Raw genomic sequence first — 17,869 nt, 5'->3', positions numbered from 1 at the left:
ATCAATTTAAAAATAGCCCCTTAATTGCTGTTTATCCTCTCGGGAACATTGCTGTCTGAAGCAGCAGTGTGCCACAAGATAATCAACTTGAACAAGCATAAAGATTAGCAAATCAGGCTTTCCAAATCCATTTGAAAGCATTGGGGTGAGTGGATAAGTGAGAAGGAGATTATGAGAGAGAGAGAGAGAGAGTATATCAGTGGGGTGCAATGAGGGGGAGCAGCAAGGTAGACAGACTAACAGAGAGCTCAGAGGCCAAATCTTAACTGTTGTTATATTTGGAAAGTGTGATAGGCTCTGTGTGGCAGCATAACTTCCAGATTCGATGTTACAGTTAAACTTACTCCTTCAAATGGGATTTTGGCCTGCATCAATAGGAGCATAGTGTCTAGATCTAAGGAAGTAATGCTACCCCTCAATTCTGCTTTGGTTAGACCACATCTGGAATATGGTGTCCAATTCTAGGCACCACAATTCAAGAGAGATATTGACAAGCTGGAATGTGTCCAGAGGAGGGCGACTAAAATGATCAAGGGTCTGGAGAACAAGCCCTATGAGGAGCGGCTTGGGGAGCTGGGCATGTTTAGCCTGAAGAAGAGAAGGCTGAGAGGAGATATGATAGCCATGTATAAATATGTGAGAGGAAGCCACAGGGAGGAGGGAGCAAGCTTGTTTTCTGCTTCCTTGGAGACTAGGACGCGGAACAATGGCTTCAAACTACAATAGAGGAGATTTCATCTGAACATTAGGAAGAACTTCCTGACTGTGAGAGCCGTTCAGCAGTGGAACTCTCTGCCCCGGAGTGTGGTGGAGGCTGCTTCTTTGGAAGCTTTTAAGCAGAGGCTGGATGGCCATTTGTCAGGGGTGATTTGAATGCAATATTCCTGCTTCTTGGCAGGGGGTTGGACTGGATGGCCTATGAGGTCTCTTCCAACTCTTTGATTCTATGATTCTATGAAATAAAATTTGAAGAAAAAGGCACTCTCTAATGTAATACAGTAAGATCCCCATATCCGTAAGGAATGTAGTAGAAATGTGACTTAAGAGCATCCTGACTTAAGAGCGCTTTGAGTTAAGAGCTACCACTTATGTCTGGTTTTGCTTTGAGATATGAGCAGCATTTTGAGTTAAGAGCTAGCACCAGAGGAAGCACTAGCACAAGAGTACAGGGTTTAGGGCTTCAAGGGAGCAGCCTCCATGCATCATGCTCTTGTCCACTTTGGGAGATTGCTGTCCACTTTGCTCTTGTCCGCTTTGCAGAACTTTGGGTTAGTTGATTTTGTGTGGTTTTTATTCCTCACTACCTCTGAAGATGCTTGCCATAGATGCAGGCGAAACATCAGAAAAGAATGCCTCTAGAACATGGCCATATAGCCCGAAAAAACCTACAACCCACTATTCCTGGTATGTTTGGCTTCATGAAGAGAGAGAGAGGGAGCAAGAAAGGGAGGGAGTCTGGAATGGGTACAGTATGAAGAAAATGATGCTTCTGCCTCCTTGCTTTGTGCTTTGTGCTTCCTTGCCACAACTTTGTGCTTTTAAAGTTGAGCTTTCTTTTTTATTGTTCCATGTGGAGTGTCCAGGTTTTGCCTTGCTGTAACACTGACCAGCACACATTTTGCTTCTTTGCCACAACTTTGTGCTTTTCCCATTTTAAAGTTGATCCTTCTTTTTATTTTTCCATTTGAATGTGCTTCTATACATTATTTGTTATTTATAAAGTACATTTTCCTATTTCAAAACATGTAACAAAAAATTGAAGGGGTTTCGGGGAGCCGGAACGGAGCAATACCATTTCAATGGGAAAATGTTGGGAGTCACTCTGGACCCTGCTCTGATTTATAAGAGGCACTACTTGAATATCCAGCAAAAAGTGGGTGCTAGAAACAATGTCATACAAAAACTGACTGGCACAGCCTGGGGATCACAACCAGATACAATGAAGACATCTGCCCTTGTGCTTGCTACTCTGCTGCTTAATACATATGCCCAGTGTGGAACACATCTCACCATATTAAAACAGTAGATGTGGCTCTTAATGAGACATGCCACATTATCACAGGATGTCTACGTCTTACGCCTGACATCCTCAAACTGTGGCCCTCCAGCTGTTTGGGCCTCCAACTCTCAGAAGCCCTAACAAGCTTCTTCAATTGTCAGGAATTCTGGGAGGTGAAGGCCCAAACAGCTGGAGGGCCACAATTTGAGAATGCCTACCCTACGCCATTGGAGAAATTATGTTGTTTAGCCAGCATTGCACCACCTGATATCCACTGGGAAGTAGCAGCCAATAATGAAAGGACCAAGGAAGTGACATCTCCAGCCCATCCTTAGCTTGGATATCAGCCAGCATGCCAATGCCTTAAATCAAGGAATAAGCTTCCTAAGATCTAGAGAGATGCTCTCAAGAACACCTCAGCAAGCGAGAGTCCAAAAGTGGCAGTCTAAAACGAGATGAGAAACTCCCTCCTGGGCATACAGAAGACTGGGCGACTTGGAAAATGCTGAACAGACTGTTCTCTGGCACCATGAGATGCAGAGCTAACCTTAAGAAATGAGGCTACAAAGTGGAGTCTGTGACATGTGAATGTGGAGAAGAGCAAACCACAGACCACCTACTCCAGTGCAACCTGAACTTTTCCACCTGCATAACGGGGGACCTTCTCACAGCAACACTAGAGGCACTCAAAGTGGCCAGCTTCTGATCAAAGGGCATTTAGCATAATGCCAGGTTTTTTAAACTTTGTTTGTGTTTTTAAATCTATATAAATAAAAATGTAATGTTCGTTTGTGGGATTAACAGAACTCAAAAACCAGTGGGCCAATTGACACCAAATTTGGACAGCATACACCTAACAAACCAATGTATGTCCTTCACTCAAAAAAATTGATTTTGTCGTTTGAGAGTTGTAGTTGCTGGGACTTATAGTTCACCTACAATCAAAGAGCATTCTGAACTCCCCCAATTATGGCATTGAACCAAACATGGCACACAGAACTCCCATGACCAACAGAAAACATTAGAAGAGTTTGGTGGGCATTGACCTTGAGTTTGGGAGTTGTAGTTCACCAACATCCAGAGAGCACTGTGGACTCAGACAATGATGGATCTGGACCAAACTTGGCACTGATACTCAAAATGCCCAAATATGAACACAGATGGAGTTTGGGGAAAATAGACCTTGACATTTTGGATTTGTAGTTACTGGGATTTATAGTTCACCTGCAATCAAAGAGCATTCTGAACCCACAAATGACAGAACTGGAGCAAATTTCCCACACAGAACCCCCATGACCAACAGAAAATACTTAAGGCCATCCAATCCAACTCTCTTCACCAGAGCAAGAAAATGTAATCACAGCCCTTCTGACAAAGAGCTATCCAGTCATAAATATAGATAGATATGATTCACAGAGAGAGAGAGAGATAGTATCATAGATTTGAAAGGGACCCCTAAAGAAGGACTTTGATATGTTGCATATTCCAGAGTAGGCAATCCAGACACTCTCCACATAAACACTGACAAAGAAACAACAAGAAATACTGCTTACCCACAAGCAGAAAGAAATTACCTATATTGGAAACCAACACTTTCTCATTACTTTATTTTCCAGATCAACAGACTGGGCCACAGCAACACATGGCAGGGGACGGCTAGTACATTATAACTGTATTCTCAATTTGCTTCTGACATGATAAATAAATAAACAATGGGTGATTTGCCTTGAGATAAGAGCATTTGAGTTAAGAGCTCAGTCATGGAACGAATTAAACTCTTAAGTCAAGGCACTACTGTAATGTCAAATGAGGTATCTCACTGTTTCTTGTCCTGCGAAGGAATATTCTTCTCCTTTCCTCGACTTAGATAAGGACAAACAAGATAAAGAGGTTAATGCCTTAAAAGTACTGTATACACTGTAAGCGGTAACAATGGCTTTAAGATATTTTGAGTGATTTGTAATTAGGGCACAGAGCCATCCATTACCTTTTAGGCTTCCCAAATAACTTTCCCATTAGCGTATAAGCCCTGTTTGAGCCTTGATCTCTATAAATGAAAAAAGATGGAGGATTGCTGTTTTGTGCCAAGTAGGGCAGCTCTTCTCTCTCCTTCTCCAGCCTTCAGAGGGCAAGCAAGAAGCAAAATCCCGAGATAAGAGTACTAATAAATAATAGACTTTGAGCAGCAGATCTTCATTTGGTGTAAATTGCTGGGTATCAGGGGAACTGCATATATTTATGCCAACGGTGGAGTGCGGCTTTTATTAACGCAAGGCCTAAAATTTCTTTGATTTTATTACTGTTGCTTCTTTTTGTGTATTTGCTAGTGTTAGGCTATAAAAGATCTGATTAAGGTTGAAATCTCTGATCTGATTTAACATTTATCCTGATAGAAATGAGGGAAGAATGATTAAGAGGCTCAATCCTGAATTGAAAATAATCGCAGAATGCCCGTAATGGGGTGGGAGAATCTAATCCTATACAATAATAGCATTTTAGTCTCATAAACCGCTTTTCGGCAAACCATTTGAAGTGCTGTGAAAACAGCAGAAGGAAGCACATTCCATAATGTCCTTACACTTCTATCGTTGCTGTCGAAATCACTTGCTAAGTACATAAAATTGGGTTGAATATAATTCTCTAGGTAGCTACCCAGCTCATGGGTTGGACGCAGAAGGTAGAAAACAGAACTAGGAGCACATAGGTATTTTTATGTGGGAGCTAATGTCCCTGGAAGATGTTCAGAATCTGACCCCAAATTAGTCTAGTATGAAGCATACAGCCAACAATAGGGAAGGACAAGGAGAAGGTGTTGCCTGGTGGGTCCAGTAGTGCATGGTCCTAATATGTTAGCTAGGAATCATAGAATCATAGAGTTGGAAGAGACCCCGTGGGCCATCCAGTCCAACCCCCTGCCAAGAAGCAGAACAATCTCGTTCAAAGCACCTCCAACAGATGGACATCCAGCCTCAGAGGACCTCACTACCTCTGAGGATGCTTGCAATAGATGCAGGTGAAATGTCAGGAGAAAATGCCTCTAGAACAGGGATCCCCAAACTTTTTGAACTGAGGGCCGGGTCACAGTCCCTCAAACTGTTGGAGGGCCAGATTATTATTTGAAAAAAAAAAACCCATGAATGAATTCCTATGCACACCTCACATATCTTATTTGTAGTGCAAAAAACACTTTAAATAATACAATAAAATGAAGAACTATTTTAACAAATATAAATTAGCAGTTTAGAATAAATATAAACCTAGCAGTTTGAAAACATGCAAATGTGAGTAGATCAATAGATACCACTCCGGCAGGAAGGTAACAGCGCTCCATGCAGTCATGCCGGCCACATGACCTTGGAGGTGTCTATGGACAACACCAGCTCTTTGGCTTAGAAATGGAGATGAGCAGCAGAGTCCCAGAGTCAAACATGACTGGATTTAAGGTCAGGCAAGGCTGCATCCCGAAGGCCGGAGAAGCCTGGCCCACAAAGGCGGAGGGCAAAGCGGGCCTCCATCCCCCTTCGCCCGCCTCTCACCCTTCTCCACAGCCCGCGGGCCGGATAGATGCCCTTGGGGGGTCAGATACGGCCCGAGGGCCATAGTTTGGGGACCCCTGCTCTAGAACATGGCCATATAGCCCGAAAAAATCAACAACAACCCATCCAGCCTCTCTTTAAAAGCCTCCAAAGAAGGAGCCTCCACCACACTCTGCGGCAGAGTTCCACTGCTGAACGGCTCTCACAGTTAGGAAATTCTTCCTAATGTTCAGGTGGAATTTCCTTTCCTGGAATATGAATAATAATAATAATAATAATAATAATACTTTATTTATAATAATAAATAAATAATATTTATAATAATAATACTTTATTTATACTTTATTTATACTTTATTTATACCCCGCTCCATCTCCTCCAGGGGGACTCGGGGCGGCTTATATGAGGCAACGCCCATCAATACAGTAAACACAATATTACACAAAAGCATAACACAATATAACACAAAGCATAACACAATCAAAAAACATAAAATGCAAAACCAAAATGATAAGTGAGGCAGCAATATAAAATCGAACATTAAACACACAGGAATTACATGGGGCAAGGCCAAATTTAAGGATAAAAATGTAATTAAAAAAAAAAAACACTGGGAGATTGGCCAATGGAAATTATTGGGGAGGGAGATCCGGATTGAGGAAGGAATTAATTGCACGAACCATAAAATAAAGTGCTTCTGGGGTCATTTGTATGAAATTTGGTCAGGGAGTATCTTACATTCAAGCCATTGAAGCCATTGCTCTGCATCCTAGTCTCCAGGGCATCCGTGTAAATTTTTACCAATACTAATAATCCTCTGTGTATATAAACATCTCTTTAAAGTTGATCATTTGGGTATATGCCCATTCTAGGCATGCAGTATACTATATGCATCCTGGGGATGCTAAAGGAAAAATATGAGAAAATGAGTAGGACTTAATGAAAAATCTCCTTTTAATGTGAATTATTTACAATTCTGTTCAGTTTATTTTGAGGGAATGAGGAGATGGTTCAGTTCACCTCCTATTATAATGGATGGCAAATTTGTTTTGTCAAATGTTGTTACATTTTTTTCATTAAAGAAGAGCAGAACATGTATGAATTTCATCTGACTTTCTTTCCCCATTGTTCTTTCAGAAACTGGTGGGATTTGCATTGCACCTCGGCCTTCAGAAAAAGAAGCTGAGATCATTCCCGCTATAGCAATGAGACCATTCTATGGGATTAACCCAGTACTGATGGATGAGAAGGTGAAAACGTAGGGAAGTAATACAGTAGTTATGCAGAAGTTGATTTGATATATTCAGGCCAGGTACTGAGGCTACAACTGAATAATCTCGCTAAAACATTGAAAATATGTTTTAAACCAATAAAACCTGGATATATTTTTCCAAGATTGTCACGTATGGTAATTGCTGCATGGGAGTTTGGGAGAGAAAAAGGGAAAGGGGCTAGGACAGTGGTTCCCAACCTTTTTCTGACCAGGGACCACTTGACCAAGGACCACTTTGACCACTCTGCAACATTAGTACCAGAAGGGTTACGAATCAGTTTTTGGTCAACTTTAGATTCGGTTTGGTTACTTGGGGTGCTGATTCAGAAAATTGCATTGGAGAGATCACATCAGCTCAAGTTTCAGATATAGAACATATGCCATCCAGTAGTCGCCATCTGCTTGCCCACAGAAAACCATATTTAATAAGCCTTGGCACTGTAAGAAGGTTTCTCAAGACCAATCGCTCTTGCTGGAATGGAGTAGTAATTGTAAGGCCGCAAACCATATTTTAGTTCTTGCGGACCACTGGCTAGAATAAGTAAAAGCATTATGTCAGTCAGAATAGACAATAGACTTGATTACTTTGAGAAGGAAGCTACTGGATAAATGGCTTGGAGTTGGTGTTGTGTGTGTTCAAGTCATTCAAGTCTCTGGTGACCCCAAAGCAAACTTATCATACAGTCTTTTTGGCAAGAGCTCTTCAGAGAGGGTTCACTTTTCTCTGAAACTGAGAAAACAAGGCCGCCCAGTGGGTTTCCGTGGCTGAGTGGGAATTTATTTATTTATTATTTATTTAAAACATTTATATTTCGCCCTTCTTACCCTGAAGGGGACTCAAGGCAGAGCACAACATACCAATGGCAAACATTCAATGCCAAAACATACTAGACTATACACATGCAAAAACATAATCACTTACCTTGATGTTAAAAACCTCTTTTTAAACTGTCTCAAATTTGACCTCTGGTCTCCAGAGTCAGTCTAAAACACAAAGCACTGCAACATGCTGGCTGTAAATGGCCTGTACATTCTCTAGAACAGCAGTTCTCAACCTGTAGTCCATGAAAGAGAAAGGAAGGAAGGTAGATTGAATAGATAGGAAGGAAGATAGATAAATATGGGCTGGGCTTGTCACAGCAGGCTAAACCACTGCTCCAGAAAAATCTGGCTGATCAGTAGGTCAGCAGTTCGAGTCTGGGTTGGGGTGAGCACCCACCGCTAGCCCCAGCTCATCTGCCCACCTAGCAGGTCAAGCAGAAATGCGAGTAGATAAAATAGATACTGCTTTTAGTGGGAATGTAATGAAGGTGCCCTTAAGGACATCAATCGGAGGAAAGCTCTTTGGCTTGGAAGATGGAAGGATAGCACCCCCCTGTGGCTGGAGTCGAGCACAGCCTCCAAAATGCCAGAAACAAGATGGGAAAGAAAGTTACCTCTGTTTGTGTTGTCTGTCCTTGCTAATTTTATAATTGGCATTGAATGTTTGCCGTATGTGTGTTCTATAAGCTGCTCTGAATCCTCTTTGGGGTGAGAAGGGCAGGATAAAAATACTGTAAATGAATAAATAGATATATGGCCTTACATTAATCTCAAATGCAGGAGTTTTTTTTTTTTTTTTGCTGGTGATAGATATTATTTGTACACAATTTTTTTACAAAATATTAAGTAATATTACTTCAAGGCATTGTTCAGATATTATTTATTAAGTAGCAGTAGCAGTAGGAGTACTTTAAAATATATATGGAATCATTCAAAATGTATTATTATATTAGTAGGAATATTTACTTACAGTATTTCTGCCTTTTCTCCAAATTTGATGAGTAACTTTAAGTAAATATTTGATTAGAGTTTTAAATCTTGAGTTTAATCTTGGTAGTGTTGGGTTGATGTTTCTCATGTACTAAAGTTCCAGAGCTGAGTGTAATGTATAGTTAGGCCATTTGCTCCTGTTTTCGGTAGATTTAATTGTCTTGCTAACTGTCTTCTTATTGCTTGGCCCCCTTCTCTTCAGGGAAATGTATTAGAAGGCAATGATGTTTCTGGCGCTCTGTGCATTTCCCAGCCCTGGCCTGGCATGGCACGCACTATCTATGGAGACCACCAGAGATTCATAGAAGCTTATTTTAAAACTTACCCAGGTAAGAATGATAAAAGGAAACACGGGTGTAATGGGTGCATAACATTCTTGTGCATCATTTGCTGCTATTTTCTTCATCTTTCAACAACAACATAGAGTTTTTGTTCTACGAAATGTTAAACCCTGTATTCAGTACTAGTTATGCCTATAAAGCAAGGTTTTATTACATAAAGACAATAAGAAGACAAATAAACATTCTGAAAAATGCCTGTTTATTTAATATCAGATTGAATTCTAGGAAAAGGAGCTTGTGGAAAAATGGAATAAGATTGCAAAACATAAACAAAAGAATCAAGTGTTCTGTTAGAATTGTTATACTGATGTTTAATGATTTATGTTACAGTTGTTTTTAATTGCCCTATACTTGTCTCTTGATGTTTTGTATCGATGTTGTTCACTGCTTTGAGTCGCCTGAGGGCTGAGAAAAGCGGTATATAAATAAAGTAAATAAATAATAAATAAATAATAATTTTCTGTTGCATCAGGTAAAATCAGTGATGACCTGGAAACAATTTGAGATCTTGAACTGATACGATCCATAATTTATTTATTTATCATGTCAGAAGTGAATTGAGAATACAGTTATAATGTATAAAAAACCACAAACTAAGTTAAAAACTTGATATTGTACTGAATTTCCTTTGACCAGAAGCTGGCCACTTCTATTGCCTCTGGTGTCGCTTAGAGAAGATCCTCCATTGTGCATGTGGCAGGGTTCAGACTGCATTGTAGTAAGTGGTCTGTGGCTTGCTCTTCTCTGCACTCACATGTTGTGGACTCATAGAATCAGAGTTGGAAGAGACCTTGCGGGCCATCCAGTTCAACCCCCTGCCAAAAAGCAGGACAATCGCGTTCAAAGCACCCCCATGCAGCCTCTGTTGAAAGCCTCCATGGAAGGAGCCTCTGCCACACTTTGGGGTAGAGAGTTCCACTGCTGAACAGCTCTCACAGTCAGGAAATTCTCCACTTTGTAGCCCCATTTCTTAAGCTTAACTCTGCTACTCGTGGTGCCAGAGCACAGTCTGTTCAGCGCCTTCCAGGTCACCCACTCTTCTGTGTGCCCAGGAGAGAGTTTTTCACCTGGTATAAGCCACTGATCGAGGCTCCAGGTTTTAACCTGCCACTTTTGGACTCTTGCTTGCTGAGGTGCTTTTCAAGTATCTCTGTAGATCTTAGGAAGCTGTGGCGCAATGGGTTAGGCCCTTGTGTCAGCAGGACTTCTGACTGACATGTCAGTGGTTCAGATCCAGGGATCCGGGAAGAGTTCCCTCTGTCAACTCCAGCTCCCCATGCAGGGACATGAGAGAAGCCTCCCACAAGGATGGTAAAAACATCAAAACATCCAGTTGTCCCCTTGGCAGCGTCCTTGCAGATGGCTAATTCTCTCACACCAGAAACGACTTGCAGTTTCTCAAGTCATTCCTCACACACACACACACACACACACACACACACACAAAATTATGAACTAGCAACTAAAATAATTGTATGGTTGGGGGTCACCAAAACATGAAGAACTGTATTAAGGGGTCACGGCATCAGGGAAGCTGAGAACCACTGCTCTTGTGCAACTTCCAGGGGACCTAGAGAGACTGTGCTGATCAAATCTGTGGATAATCAAATCTGCAAATACAGAGGAGTGATTGTATTGCAGGATAAGTTCCATTAGTTGTGTGTATATTATCATAAAATGTGTACTGTGTGAAGTCATCTTTTTTCCACTGTGATAAATATCAGTGATTCATAACAATATGCCTGCAATATAAACACTGTGATTTTTTTCCCACAGGAGTAATTGGCAGTGTCATCTATAAGAGCACAGTGATCTTAAGAAATGTTTGCACTAGGATTTACTGACATTACGGCTGTTTTGTCACTGTAGGTTATTATTTCACGGGTGACGGTGCTTACAGGACCAAAGAAGGCTATTACCAGATAACAGGGCGAATGGATGACGTGATGAACATCAGTGGACACAGACTTGGAACGGCTGAGATCGAAGACGCCTTGGTAATTGCTGGGCATCAAAAATTCACTCTTGGAAACTGATCTGAACACAACAATTTACCAGGGAATATTATTGCATAAGATTTTGGTTTGAGAGCTGGCTCAACCTGTGGTCATTCATTTATGTCCTCATTGTGGCATGAAGAGATAACTTGCATGTGTGAATGAGCTGTTAAGGATTAACTACCTCAATTGATTATTTGTCCATCAATGTAAACTCAGATAAATGCTTACAATGGAGACAGCTCACATATTTAGTGGGTATGAACAAGCTTCTTGACAGTTGTCCTACTAAAAACTCATGATTAAAACAGATAACATTATGAAATCACAGGGCAAACAAATTAGGTCATGACATGATTTAAATGATATGCTTTGCTTATTTTGCTTTTAAATTCATTTCTTCTAAAAGGATGAACATCCTGCCGTACCCGAAACAGCTGTGATTAGCTATCCTCATGACATCAAAGGCGAAGGTAAGTGGATGAAACACGTTAATGTCCTTATTCAGATATTTAACCATTCATTGCCTTTAAAAATCTAGACATGGAAATATGTTAGACCACACCTGGAATATTGTGTCCAATTCTGGGCACCACAATTTAAGAGAGATATTGACAAGCTGGATTGTGTCCAGAGGAGGGCAACTAAAATGATCAAGGGTCTGAAGAATAAGCCCTATGAAGAGCGGCTTAAAGAGCTGGGCATGTTTAGCCTGAAGAAGGAAAAGCTGGGAGGAGATATGATAGCCATGTATAAATATGTGAGAGGAAGTCACAGGGAGGAGGGAGCAAGCTTGTTTTCTGCTGCCCTGGAGACTAGGACATGGAACAATGGCTTCAAACTACAAGAAAGGAGATTCCATCTGAACATTAGGAGGAACTTCCTGACTATGAGAGCTGTTCAGCAGTGGAACTCTCTGCCCCGGAGTGTGGTAGAGGCTCCTTCATTGGAAGCTTTCAAACAGAGGCTGGATGGCCATCTGTCGGAGGTGCTTTGAATGCAATTTTCCTGCTTCTTGGCAGAGGGTTGGACTGGATGGCCGATGAGGTCTCTTCTGATACTACAATTCTATGTGGTTAAAGAAGAAAAAAATTGTTTCATTCTCAGTATTACTGGTTCAATAGGATATGATCTGACAAGACTCCACATTTAGGTATATTTATGTTTATTGATTGTTTTACTGTTTTATATGTTTATATATGTATTTTAATTGCTGTTTGCTTCGTACTGTATTTAATATGTTGGAAGCTGCTTTGGGTCCCTTCATAAGAGAAAAGCAGGATATAAATAAAGATTATTATTTATTATTATTATTTTACTGATGCAAAAACACAATATGTCACATCAAACGAGATCTATATTGCTGGGTTTCGTATCACAAAATCGCAAGTCGAACACTTCCCATGCTGTGTGATGTATTTTCAAATGATGTGCGCAGATCCAAGAAAGGTGGCTTATGCAGTTGACAGATTGTGATTTTGTCAATGTTGATTGTTTCCAAGTGCCAGCTGAGATCTTTTGTCATGGTGCCCAGTGTGCCGATGATCACTGGGACCACCTGTACTGGTTGGTTTATGCCAGAGTCTCTGCAGTTCGATTTTGAGGTCTTGATAACGGCTGAGTTTTTCCTGTTGTTTTTCCTCAATACGAGTGTCACCTGGAATGGCAACATCAATAATCCAAACTTTTTTCTTTTCTACAATTGTGATGTCTCGCATATTGTGTTTCAAAACTTTTGTCAGTCTGGATTCGAAAGTCCCACAGTATTTTTGCATGTTCATTTCTTACTACTTTTGCAGGTTTGTGATCCCACCAGTTCTTTACAACCGACAGGTGGTACTTGTGACATAAGTTCCAATGAATCATTTGGGCCACAGAGTTGTGCCTCTGTTTGTAGTCCGTTTGCATGATTTTCTTGCAGCAGCTGAGGAGATGGTCCATGGCTTCATCATCTTCCTTGCACAGTCTGCATTTTGGGTCATCAGCTGATTTTTCAATGCCTTAATGGCATTTGTTCTGATGGTTTGCTCCTGGGCTGCAAGAATCAGGACTTAGAAATTGAGATGAGCACCCCCCCCCCCCCCCAGAGTCGGACAAGACTAGACTTAATGTCAGGGGAAACCTTTACCTTTTTAATATATATATAGTAAATTCATTTTGTTCTTTCTCCTAGTTCCATTTGCTTTCATTGTACTAAAAGATGAAACTGCACACCCAGAAGTTGTTACCAAAGAGTTAAGAGAAATAGTTGCCTTAAAGATAGCCAAATATGCCGTACCTGATCATGTTCTGGTAAGTCTTTCTGGATTATAGTCAACTTTTAAAGCAGCATAGAATCATTGTCTTAATACAGTTACTCTTTCCAAGCTACAGGGAATGCGCAATGAGCAACTGAACCTCTCAGAATATAGTAGGGACATTATATATGTCTCTTGACTGGATAAATAGCACATCTGTTTCTTTCTTTGTCATTGGTAACAAGGGAATGCATTTGGAGAGGTTTATTATTGACTAATAAGGATTGTTCAATGGTACAGCTTTTTATTTTGGCAATTGGGGATAGAAGATAAAGGTTTTGGAGTCCTAATATGGAAAGAAGCATACCGTATATACTCAAGTATAAGCTGAGTTTTTCAGTCTGTTTTTTTAAAGGCTGAAAAAGCCCCCCTCGGCTTATACTCAAGTCAACGTTATTTATTATTTTAGTATATTATTATTATTATTATTTTATTACATTTATTATTTTATTCTATTTTTATATTATTATTATTATTATTATTATTACATTTACATTATTTTACTCTTATTATTACATTTATTATTTTACTTTATTCTTGTTATTATGACATTTACATTATTTACTATATTATTATTATATTTATTATTTTACTCTATCATTATAGGAATATTTAAAGTGAAAGTTGAAGTGCAGTGACCCAGGACTGTTTACAGACGACGACTATGTCTTTGTATGAGATGTGATGTTATTTCATGTGATGTGTTTAATAATGTTTTATCAGGAGAGAGTCAATTTTGATGTTTTATAATTTTTTTTAAAAAAATCAATGGCATTGAATTGTTCCCAACACTGTCAACCGCCCTGAGTCCCCTACAGGGGTTGAGAAGGACGGTATACAAATACCATAAATAAATAAATAAATAAATATTATTACATTTATTACTTTACTCTATTATTGTTATTATTACTTTTACATTATTTTACTCTATTATTATTATTATTATTATTATTAGAATTAGAATTTTTAAATTATAATATTTTTTTAATTAGAGTTGAACAGTCTTATCTTAAAGTACAGTTTTATGTAAGTATTCAAAAACATTTAACCTACTGATGCCTCAGTTAATGAAATTTTATTGGTATTTATTTTTATTTTGAAATTTACCAGTAGCTGCTGCATTTCCCATCCTCAGTTTATACTCAAGTCAATACATTTTCACAGTATTTTGTGGTAAAATTAGGTGCCTCGGCTTATATTTGAGTATATACGGTAGTTCAAAACATGTTCCAGGAAATTCTTTTGTCTTAATTTTAGAGTATGGGTTAGGGTTAGATTACTTGTTCAGTTACTCCATTCCGAAGGAGATTTTCTTGAACCTCACTAGTATCATAAGGCTGAATGAGTTTTGATTTCATTTAAAGTAATAATAATGTTTGCAATTATTCACTACAGTGAAACGTGTACTGTTTTTCTTTTTCAAACAGGTGGTGAAACGACTCCCCAAAACACGTTCTGGGAAAATCATGAGAAGGTTGCTCCGACGAATAGTGTCAGGCAGCGTTACTGATCTGGGAGATCTCACCACATTGGACGATCCCACCGTCATTACAGAAATAGTTGATGCATATAAGAACTACAAAGCTAAACATCCTCAATTTTGATGGGAAGCTATGGAAGTTAGTTCCCAGAATGACAAAAGGAATTGCCAAACTCCCTCACGCTGTGTGGGGATATTCTGTTTAATTCAAGGAAGGATCAGAAGATTTTTCCTTCTGAACAATATTGTACATCACAAGTTTGCCTCTTGTGCCTGCATAATATCAACTGTGCCTTACCTATCTTTGAAACTAATTCAGACATTATTTACATCTTGAAAGTTTAAAGGCTTTATCTAACATTTTTAAAAGGTTTTGTTAAAATAATACTCTGAGGAAACTAAAGAGAAGGCATGAGCTTTGTCTTCATGTCTGTGCCTTAGAAATTGGGTTGTAGGTTTTTGGGCTGTATGGCCATGTTCTGTTTTATTTAATTTATTTCAAACATTTTTACCCCGCCCTTCTCAACCCCCGGGGGGACTCAGGGCGGCTTCCAATTGGCAATAGTTCAATGCTGCATCATAAAATACAGAATAACAAATATAACAATTAAACATGAACATTAATAAATAAAGATTAAAACAGTATATTTACATTCTGATTAGCTATTGCCCTTCTGGTGGCTGTTTAGCTAGTCATCTACTAATGATTACTCCGCTTAACTTATCCAAATCCTCTTCCATGCCATAGTCAACTTTATCAATTGTCCTTTAACCTGATTGCCCGAAGGCCTGGTCCCACAGCCACGTTTTAACCTTTTTTCTAAAGGTGAGGAGGGATGACGATGACCTTATTTCCCCGGGGAGCAAATTCCACAGGCAGGAATTTGTTCTAGAGCATTCTCTCCTGTTTCGCCTCTGAGGATGCCTGCCACAGATGCAGGCGAAATGTCAGGAGAGAATGCTTCTAAAACATGGCCATACAGTTTGTAAAAACTACAACAACCCAGTAATTCCAGCCATGAAAGCCTTCTACAATACATCTTTTAAAACTTTGCCTGTACCTTTTCCATCAGTGGAGTTAGAAGGGAATGGTGGCTGTGCCTCCCACTCATCCTAATAACTGGAAATAGCTTTGAGAAATGCCCTTTAATGGTGAGCAGTTTAAATAAGCCAAGCCTCAGTCTTGCTTCTCACTCCTGATAGCGCACATTCTGCTGCTCTGGTTAGCAATTTCTAATATGTGTTTGTTTTCTACAAAAAGTAGTTGGAGAAGAAAGAAAGCACACTTTATCTACTTTTCTCCACCTCTACATTGTGCCTTATATTCATTTTATCCCTTCACATGTTTTGGGGGCAGGTTTTTGTGAGTTTTACCTTGCTGGTGGTACACTGTTCAGCTCTCACATCTGGGTTATCTTTCAACAGGAAGGACTTCCACAATATGCTGGGTTGTTCTCTCTCTTGCACACACACAGAGAGAGAGAGAGAGAGAGAGAGAGCGCTTCAAGCACAGGCAAAGCAAGATCAGATCCAATGGTGAAGGATTGATGGGAGGGGAATGCAACAGACTGCTGTAAATAATCTAAGGCCAAGCTAATTGTTCTGCATCACTGCCCCCTGTCTCAAAACAAGTCTTGGAAGGGATATATTTTGGGCATTAATAAATCCGCATCAGAGCAGCTTGCCTTTTCTCCTCTGATGATGGTGAAAACATTTCCACACTGTCTTGTCTTTTATTTTCTTTTGGAATTGATCACTTTTGCTATGCAGCAAGAGTTTGCAACCACAGTATCCTCAAGTTCCACTGCCATTCTCCTCAGTGTTCAAAGATAAATATAGCTTTTTTGGGGGGGAAGCAGATGGCCATAGCCAGAGGGAGATTGGGGGGAGGGGGGTTAAGGGTTCAACACCCCCTGAAAAGGTCCCCCCCCCAAAAAAAAACCCTGAATGCTTGTAATTCAGTCTCTAAGGTGATAGTTCTCCTGACTTGGTTCACAAGCCGAGAAAGGGAATTCATCTTGGAAGGTGCACATGAATCAGGTAACCATAGAACATGTTTATTGGGACTATGATCCTCACATAGCTGAAAGGTATCTTGGTCCACACCAGAAACAATATAGCAAAAGCATACATTAACTGGCAAGTTAGGACATTGGAGGCCTCAACCCTATTAATTTTAGACAAAGATCCATTTTTTAAGTTATTGTAGTCGGCTTCTTATAAAATGAACAGTAATCTTTCCTACAAGAAAGCACCAGGTAATGCCAAAAATAGGTTTTCTCCATTGTAGGGTAGGCATGGGCAAACTTTGGCCCTCCAGGTGTATTGGTCTTCAACTCCCACAATTTCTAACAGCCGGTAGGCTGTTAGGAATTGTGGGAGTTGAAGTTCAAAACACCTGGAGGGCCAAAGTTTGCCAATACCTGATGCAGAGCAACTACATGGAAGTCAATTCCTACTGCTATGAGACATTACAAGCTGGATATGCCTGTTTTGATGAACCCTTCTTCAGTGCTCATGTACTTTGGTAAGTTATTTGGAACTGCATAAATATATCCTGCAGGCACCAGCAGTCTTCCCACACTGGTTTCTGGGAAGCTCTGGTATATTTCATGTCAGTGTGTCCTCTTTCCAGAGAAAGGAATGTCGATATTCAGCACATTAATTTTCAGCAGTGGAAAGAGAACATCCTTCTCAACTGGTAGGATTTTTTTCCTGTTGCAGAATTTCCATGAAGTGTTCATTTGCATAAGGAGATGTCCAAAATAGGAATGTGTTATTGAAGGCCATTGAAATCCACAAGTATGTGGACAATTTCAACAGAAAGGAGGAAACCATGAAAATGAACAAAATCTGGCTACCAGTATTTAAAAAAACCTCTAAAATCAGGACAGTAAATAAAGAACAACACTTAGGGAAAATATGGGAAACAATCAGGGCCAGCTAATGCCTCCCAACATAGGATTCCCTAGGCGGGAAGCAGTCAAGCTTTGAAGCTGCCATGCTATTCAGTGCTAATCAAGGTGGCCAATTGCAACATTTACACTTGCCTCAAGCAGACAAAAGTTATTTCTCCCACCCTGGATATTATTCCACAGATATATAAACCCAACTTGCCTTGTTTCCAACAGACC

The 17,869-nt window shown here is 39.9% G+C and overlaps 1 protein-coding gene across 1 annotated transcript in view; it reads left to right on the top strand.

Moving 5' to 3' along the window:
* ACSS1 (acyl-CoA synthetase short chain family member 1) overlaps window positions 1–16,452 on the top strand; it is a 52,393-nt gene extending 35,941 nt beyond the window's left edge. The window contains exons 9-14 of the mRNA XM_060754538.2: window positions 6,673–6,785; window positions 8,823–8,949; window positions 10,831–10,958; window positions 11,368–11,431; window positions 13,132–13,250; window positions 14,683–16,452. Of these exons, the coding sequence (XP_060610521.2) occupies window positions 6,673–6,785; window positions 8,823–8,949; window positions 10,831–10,958; window positions 11,368–11,431; window positions 13,132–13,250; window positions 14,683–14,859 (728 nt within the window). The 3' untranslated portion in view covers window positions 14,860–16,452. The remainder of the gene's footprint in view (window positions 1–6,672; window positions 6,786–8,822; window positions 8,950–10,830; window positions 10,959–11,367; window positions 11,432–13,131; window positions 13,251–14,682) is intronic.
* The last annotated feature ends 1,417 nt before the right edge of the window (window positions 16,453–17,869 follow it).

This window comes from Anolis sagrei, chromosome 1, assembly GCF_037176765.1.
Source record: "Anolis sagrei isolate rAnoSag1 chromosome 1, rAnoSag1.mat, whole genome shotgun sequence".
NCBI classification, from domain to species: Eukaryota; Metazoa; Chordata; class Lepidosauria; order Squamata; family Dactyloidae; genus Anolis; species Anolis sagrei.
The sequence above is the reverse complement of the archived record's forward strand: the minus strand, read 5'-3'. Positions and strand labels throughout refer to the sequence as shown.